At 56.8% G+C, this 7,480-nt stretch overlaps 2 protein-coding genes across 2 annotated transcripts in view; both read right to left on the bottom strand.

Moving 5' to 3' along the window:
- Nucleotides 1–710: 710 nt before the first annotated feature.
- On the bottom strand, nt 711–1,624 carry LOC103919240 (caltrin-like protein 2). Its single transcript, XM_009326708.1, has 3 exons — nt 1,537–1,624; nt 1,193–1,354; nt 711–984 (listed from the first exon to the last, which is right to left on the bottom strand). Exons 1-3 carry the CDS (start codon nt 1,598–1,600, stop codon nt 980–982), a joined length of 231 nt encoding a protein of 76 aa, XP_009324983.1. The 5' UTR covers nt 1,601–1,624; the 3' UTR covers nt 711–979.
- Nucleotides 1,625–6,888: 5,264 nt separating this feature from the next.
- The window catches only part of MATN4 (matrilin 4), a 6,587-nt gene continuing 5,995 nt past the window's right edge, over nt 6,889–7,480 (bottom strand). Inside the window, exons 9-10 of the mRNA XM_009326707.1 lie at nt 7,126–7,230; nt 6,889–6,947 (exon numbers count right to left, since the gene is read on the bottom strand). Of these exons, the coding sequence (XP_009324982.1) occupies nt 6,889–6,947; nt 7,126–7,230 (164 nt within the window). The remainder of the gene's footprint in view (nt 6,948–7,125; nt 7,231–7,480) is intronic.

Raw genomic sequence — 7,480 nt, 5'->3', positions numbered from 1 at the left:
CTGCCCCTGCCGTGCACGGTGGCAATGCCTGGCTCTGCTGTTGCACTGGGGAGATCCCTCAGGCCGCACACGCTTCCTCTTGCTGATGTTTCTCAGCATTTCCTGGATTTTTGGCCCTGACACTCAGCTGTACAAAAGTTACAAGAACCCCTTACAGCTGTGGTTTTTTGTGCCCTGGCTCAAGGCTTTCCCATGTGATTCTCTTCAGCTGAATTTTACCCCCCAGCTCAGGTTTGGTGAGTGGTGAGGGGCTCAGCACTACTTGGGGTTTGGGTCTATGTAACCCTCCTCCTCTGCCCTCCAGACATGCCCCAAGTAGGGTACCCCCAGGGAGGCTCTGCCTTCTGCACCCCCCCGGGCAGGCAGGGTCAGTCCCCTTCCCACAGCCCTGCCTGTCTCAGGTGTGCCTGGGGACACACATGCTGCTCTCCAGGGCCCCTCGCAACCTTCCAGGAGAGTCCCCTAAGGTGTCCTGTCATGTTTCACTCCAGACCCTTCCCATTGCCCTCTCCTCCCGGGGTTTGTATGCTTCTGGATGGATTTGCTCCCCCAAGCCAGCCCCTAACCACACTCTGGGTGTGCAGCCAGACTGTTTTCGTTATCTTCCCCAGGCAGAAATTCTGGGGTGAAAGCAACAGTGGGAGCATGTGCCAGGATGAGCCTGGAGAAAGGCAGGAGGAGGTGGGGAAAGGAGTTGCACGTCATGAGCATCCCTGGAACAAGCTCTTTTATTTGTTAAAACAGCAGTGGGGAAGTGGAGGGAGAGGGCGTGCAGGTGGCACGTAGCACTGTGCAGTGGTTGTCAGTGAGGTGGTCCTGGAGCCAAGGTAGTCTCTGAGCGTGGGCTGGTGGCCGTCCCCATCCTCCTGGGAGCCGGCATCGGGCAGGACAAGCCCTAGCAGAGGCGTGGGCAGCTGGCTGGTGCTGGGGTGGCACGGGGATGCTGAGAAGGCCCTTGGTCTGTCCTGGGAGCAGGAGCTCACGCTGGGGAAAGGGAAAGAAAGCAACGGGTTGGGTCTGGTGCTCAGAGTAACCCCAGCCCACATGTTTGGCCATCAATCCCCCCACCAGCCTGACAGAGGAAGGCTCTGACAGCTGGACACAGCTCCCTGCCCAGAGGCACCATTACTGTATCCCCCCCTCTGCTACCTGGGGAGCAGGGCGCAGGAGGGGGAGCCTCCCGAGACCCTACCGTGGTACACAGGGAGGGAAGGTGGGCGCGAGATGCATTTCCTCCCACAGAAGGTTGGGCAGCACTTCTTGTACCGCGGACACTGCCGGTCGGTGTAGCACTGGTTCGGAGGGTTAAACACCGCACAGACGATGTGGACGCGGGGGCAGGACCAGGCGCTGCCTGCAAGAGGAGGGAGTTGTTTTCTCCAGGCTGCCGGCACCTGAGGAGTCCTGGGGAGATTCTCCCCAGCAAATGCCCCCTCCTCTCCTCTCCCCTCCCATCCCAGAGGATCCCTGCAAATATGGCTCCTTCCCAGCCCCTGTGCTTTTCCTCCCTGTACCTTATCCTAGGACATCTCATACCTGTTGGCAGCTCTGTCCAGAGGATGAGCATCCCCACCAGAAGAAGGGTGGCCACCAACTTCATGCTGCCGTGTCCCTGAGAGGTTGCGAGTGTGTCGAGCTGGGGGATGATGACATTTAAACCCCTGGGGAGGATGGGGGTGGGGAGTTGGTCTGGGCCCATGCTGGTGTTTTTACCATTTTCTTCTGCTGTTGCATTGTGTTTTCCGGAAGCCTTTTGCACAAGATACAAACAGGATTGTTCAATTGCTCAAAAAGTAGTTATTCCATTGCATAACTGTCCCCTGCAGCCTCACCTGGGGCTGAGGGACAAGCCAAGGGGAGATGGTCCAGGGCACTGTCCTCCAAGCAGGCTGGAGGCAGTGGAGCTGCTCTCTCCTGGGCAGGCACGCTTCACAGGAAGAAACCATCATGGTGACCGTGCTGTGTTCCCTTCTGGGGGCCCGTTACGTGGGTTTCCCTCATACCCTGCTTCCGTGTGGACCCACAGACCAGACCCTACAGCATGATCCAGATCAGCAATGGTCCAGAGCATGAGGCTGCCTTTGCCTTCCCAGGGATGATCCTCTAAGGTTTTCCTAGAGGAAACCTGCCCCAGCCCCAAATCCTCCTGGCTCCTGCCCTGCTGGTGGTGTAAGCTAGGGTGGGGAAAGCAGCTTTGGCTCAGCCGAGGGTGAGTTTTCCCAAGCTCTGCGGGGGTCACCTGAGCCCCAGCGTCTTCTCTGGGTGGCCACTGCCATGCGGGAAGCAGGCTGGTGCTGGAAGAGGGTGGCTGGCCTCTCCGTGGTAGGAGCGTTAGCTCCATACAGCCCTGTCATTGGCCCATCATCCCTGGTGTGACTGAGCCCTAACTCTTGATGGCTGTAGGGATAAGGGACTGTAGTCCTTGCTCAGAGGGCAAAGATTTCACCAGCCTTCATGGCTCCATCTTCTCCCTCACAAGAAGATTGCACACGCACACACACCCCCCCCCCCTTCCAGGCAAAGCTGTTTTCTTTAGGTGATCTTGGGCAATGGGAAATTACTCCATTTCCCACCAATGGGTCAATGTCCCCCTCGCCTTGTGTAACAGGTTCCTAGAGCCTTTCCTTGGAATTTCTGGGGCTGGCAGGAACCCAAGCTGTGCTGAAAACAGGGAATGCCCTGGGAGGAGAAGGCACCTCACAGCCAAATACCCTGTGCTCCTGCAAAGGGCAGGCTGGGGCAGCCCCTGATTTTGCAACTGGGCAGGGCAAGGAGCAGCAAAAGCCCAGGCATCACCTCTACGTGCTCCATGCAGCCCCCGAGCGCCCTGCCATCGCTCTGCCCCAGCCCCTGGAGCCCCCAGTTTCCATCCAGGGCATGGTGGGCATCTCACTGTGCCCTTTTCTGCTCAGACTTACCTTCTCATGTCTTGATGTGCCACGTTAACCGGACCTTAACTTACTGGATATCTGTTAATTATTGTCCAGTTTCCCTAATGATTCTGTGGCTGCATTTAGCTCTTTGTAAAGTCATTTATTAAATAACCGGGAGAGTATTTAGCCAACCCAGATAGACTTCCTGGGCTGTGCACCAACAATTTAGCACTTTTAATGAGAAATACAAGGTTTGGATTAATTTTTAAGCAATCCTTTGGCGTTCAGCTGCTGCTGGGGCTGGAGAGGACAGTGCTGTGCTCCCAGCTGGTGCCAGGATCTGGCTGAGGTGGTGCTTGGGGCTGCACCTCCGAGAGAGGAGAAGACACCAAGGAGCAAGGCTTGGATTCAGCTGCAAAGAAGCTGGTGGTGGGGGGGGAGAAATCCATCTGAAGGACTTTTGATAGTGCTTTATCCATAGCAAGTCCATAAGGGGAAAAGTCTAAAATCTGCTTCTATTGCAAACTCCCACGGAATAAGCCAGACCATGGCATTTCTGTGCACAGGACCGCCTGCAGTCCCCGTCTTGCACTCTGCCACGTGTGCAGCACCCGTTGCCCCAGGGTCCTGCAGAGCCATCCCCATCTCACATTGCTCATACTCTCCTCCATGAAAAGCATTTCGTGAGCCTCCTCCCCAGACAGCAGGGCCTGAGCTGTGCAATGCTGAGGATGCTGCCAGCTGACGCTGCAATTTCCCAGCCAGGCCAGGGCTCTCCCAGTTTGTTTTACACAGGGATGGCAAAGAGGGAGGCCAGCAGCCCCTGGACCCCCGGCTCGGGGCTTGATCATGGCCAAGCCCCAGCCTTAGCAGGGTGCACAAAGCACCCGAGGGACACCTTGTGCCCCACCAAGCAGCCCTTGTCCCCTACCAGGCGATGCAATGCTTTCAGTCCGACGCCAAGCTCCGTCCATCCATCCCCAGCTCATGGCTGAGGATGCTCCGCTCGCCCCCGGGCCGGGTCCACCGCCTCGGGGTGCCCGGGAGAAGGGGGTGCCCCCAGCCCAGCGCACCCTCATTAGCGCTGGTGTCTGGTGCCACCTAGTGAAAAGCCATTAATGAGGCTCTGCAGGACCGCGCAGGCACGGTCCTGCTCCCGGATGCGATCCCACAGCCTGTCCCGGGGATGCTTTCCCGAAAAATCCCACCTCAGCTGATGCCCAGCTCCTGCTGCCCTCCCCTGTGCCTCCCGCCTCCCCTCTCACACCTCCACGCCGATGATTTTCCATCCCCGAGACTGCACCGTGCTGCCAGCCCTCGTTGAGCTTCTCCGTCTGACTGTCAGCCCAGCTCCACTTTGTCTAGAACCTCCCTTAATATTTGCCAAAATTATATTGGGCCAACTGAGGCTTAATCAGGGCCTCAGGGCGTGCCGTTATCTGCTCTAATCAAGCCTGTTATTAAATCACCCTTGCAGCTAATTGCTTCTTTTTTTTTTGTTTTTGTTTTCCCTTTTGTTTTATTTTTCCCTGCAGTTACTGTGTGTTTTTTTAGGGAGCTGCATACAAAGCAGGGAGGTCTCAGCCCCCAGTTTCGGGCTTGCAGCACACTGGTGTGGCTTGTTGGTCACTGTGCTCTGTAGCAATAGAATCTGGCTTGGATGTGGTTTACGACCATCAGCACCTTCCTAACCCCTCCCCAGGGCTGCCTGCTGGGCTGCAGGGTAGGTGAGAGGGACATGGGGGCTGGGAGGGGTGCATGGATGGGATATGGGGCTGATGGGGGGGATATAGGGCGGACGGGTGGGATGTAGGTCTGACAGGTGGGACACAGGGCTGACAGGAGGGCCGTGGGGCTGCTGGCTGGGATATGCGCAGAGCTAATCAGCAGGGCTTCATTTGCTGGCCCAGCAAACAGATATAATGAGGCTACAAATGCCCCAGTCCACGCCAACCGGGACAAGAGCCCTGCTCACAAGCCATCAAACCCCCACGCTGAACTGGGGAACCGCTGCTTTTGATTGCCTGTGGAAAAAGCTACTCCTTGCCTTGTAAAGCAAATACCTGAGCACTTCCCAGCTCCTCTCCCTGGCGCAGTCTCAGCAACCCCCACACCCCAGCCCAGGACCTGCTTTCAGCCTCCTGCTCCTCAGCTCCATATCCCAGCTTCAAGCACACAAAACCTGACCACATCCCAGCTCTCACGCCCTAGGACACGAGTCCCATGGAGCAAACCGCTCCTGGAAGCGGGACCAGCAGGATGTGGCCCTCTCAGCCACCTCTGAAAGTGCCCTATAAACCCAACAAGAATATTCATGGCAGTGGAAACACCCAGGCTCTGCAAAGCAAGTTGGCCAAAGTGCGTGATGGAGCCATTAACAGCATCTTGGGGAAAAGGAGCTGTGCTGAAGCAGTGTGAGCCCAGAGCTCTAACCCTCCTCCCTCTTCTCCCCCTTCTCCTCCTCCTCCTCCTCCTTCTTCCTCCAGTCCGGGGCTGCCCAGCACAGCCCCGTGAGCCCCCCAGGGCACACGAATTCCTCCTGCATGAATTGCTAGTTCAAAAGCAACAGCTCCTCTCAGTCCTGCTTTGCTTTCGCCTCCTGGGTACAGAACCAGCAAGCAAGGTGGGTACATGAAGGACCCCTCCAAAAACCTGTCATTGTCCCTATCCAGCAGCCTCTGCCTGCATGCAGGAGACAGGACTAAGGGGAGACCTCCTTTCCCCCGGGTGTGGGACACGAGGACTACACCAACGTGCCTTCTGTGATTTAAAAGCCACCTCTGCACCATGCACCTGCGGGAGGTGGGTCCCCAGCTGCCTAGGCATCCCTCCCCCATGCAGGCAGCCAGGGAGCTCGGTGGCTCTCCTGCCCCGAGCAGACATATCCCGGCACCAGGGCCAGGTCCCCCGTGGGTATAAGTGGCCCTACACCACTGACTTGGCACCTTTACACCCCCATAAAGCATGCCCTGAGCTCCCCGTGCTCTGACAAGCGCAGGCTCCAAAGCAAACACTGGGGACGGTGACACAGCGCCCGTGCCATGCTGGCTCTCTCCAGCCAAGGCTGGTCTGCAGCATCCTGGGGTGCCCATGGAGCAAGGATTTTCCCGAAGGATTTTTGGAGCCCGAGGACAGGGGGCCTTTGCAAAAGCCAGTTCTGATGCAGAGATGCCTCCGCAGCCCTGCAGCCCAGCTGAAAGGAGAGGGACGTGTCATACAAATCTTCAGGGTGTTTATTGTCAGGATAGAAATTTCCATATATAAAAGAAGTGTTTAAAAATAGCACTACCCTGCTCTCAAAATGAAATATATATATATACACACACACACATAGATATTTATAGAAAGAATTATTACCATTTTGCTATGTGATAAAAAACCAAACAAGATAATAACCGATTCCCAAACAATTCTGCCAAAACAGGGGCAAAGGGATCTGCCGATTCCTGCCGCCGGCTTTCTCATGGGTGCACACCTGGGCACTGTGCCGGGAGCTGGCCGGGTGAGCTGGATGGCACACACCCCCGGGCACTGCCCGTGGCGCCCAGCTCTCCCGGTCCCACCACTTGGCAGCAGACGCTGAGACGGCAGAAGCTCTCAGGGTGCGATCACTGTAGGTTTTTACTCTTGCAAAGCAGCTTGCTGGGCGCTGGGGGCCGGGGGGGGCTGCGCAGGGGCTGGTTCATCCCAGACACTTTGGGAAAAGGCTGGGTGTCATGTCTCCTCGTTCAAAGCACAGCCTGCCCACACAGACATCCCACCTCATCCCAGACCTGCCAGTTCGGAGGAACGAGGCAACAGCAAAGGCTGAACCCCTTGGCTTTGCAGCAGGGGGTTTTGCTCAAGTTTTTTTTTTTTAAGGATTTTTGTTTTCTTAAATACACTCCGGGTCCCCCTTGGGATTTTGCAATACAAGAACAAACACTGATGCTTTACAATAACCTAGCAATAACAATGCCACGTAGCTACTGTACGTCCCCATGCCCTGTCCAAGCACTGCAGCCCTCTGCAAGGATCACTTCTTGTCGGCAATCTGCTTTTCCAAGTCTTCAAGTCTGGCCGTCATCTGAGCAAGTAAACGTGCTAAGGAAATGGCGTGAGACAGACGGTCTGGTGGGCAAATGGCTTTTTCCCCTTGAAGGAGCCGAAAATTTTCCCTGCTCCCATTTATCCATCCCTTCCTTCCCTGTGTGCGGTCTATCCCCAGGCTGCCCTGTACCCCAGCAAGCCCAGGCATCACCCCAAAGGATATTTTTCTCGGTCAGGCTCTGCAGGATGGCCACGGTGTTCGTCTGGAACTGCACCAGTGCCTCGCACTCGCATGGGCTGCGGATCTCCATCTCCCCTTTGCCCTCCTCTGTGACCGTGGGGGTTTGGGTGCAGTCAGAGGCACAGCCCTGTGGCACCTGGCTCTCCCCTGCTCCCGCACAGCACGAGTCCCTTGCCCCTACAGCCACCCGCTGGGGCTGGACCTGAGCCTCAGGGCTCTCCTGTTTCCCCCTCTTTCTCCAGCCTTGCTCCTTTTCACCAGGCTGTATCCTTGCTAGCCCAGCGAGCTCGCTGCCAGGCATCCCACCAGGCATCCCGTGGAGCTGCCATGCATGTGG

This window comes from Pygoscelis adeliae, unplaced genomic scaffold (genome assembly GCF_000699105.1).
Source record: "Pygoscelis adeliae isolate BGI_AS28 unplaced genomic scaffold, ASM69910v1 Scaffold286, whole genome shotgun sequence".
NCBI classification, from domain to species: domain Eukaryota; kingdom Metazoa; phylum Chordata; class Aves; order Sphenisciformes; family Spheniscidae; genus Pygoscelis; species Pygoscelis adeliae.
This window is presented reverse-complemented; position numbering and strand designations above follow the sequence as displayed.

Excerpts from the sequence above, each read along its gene's own strand:
- LOC103919240 (XM_009326708.1), bottom strand. The coding sequence starts at position 1,600 with ATGAAGTTGGTGGCCACCCTTCTTCTGGTGGGGATGCTCATCCTCTGG. Across the intron at positions 1,355-1,536 it reads CTGGACAGAGCTGCCAACAG|GCAGCGCCTGGTCCTGCCCC; the intron begins GTATGAGATGTC and ends CTCCTCTTGCAG.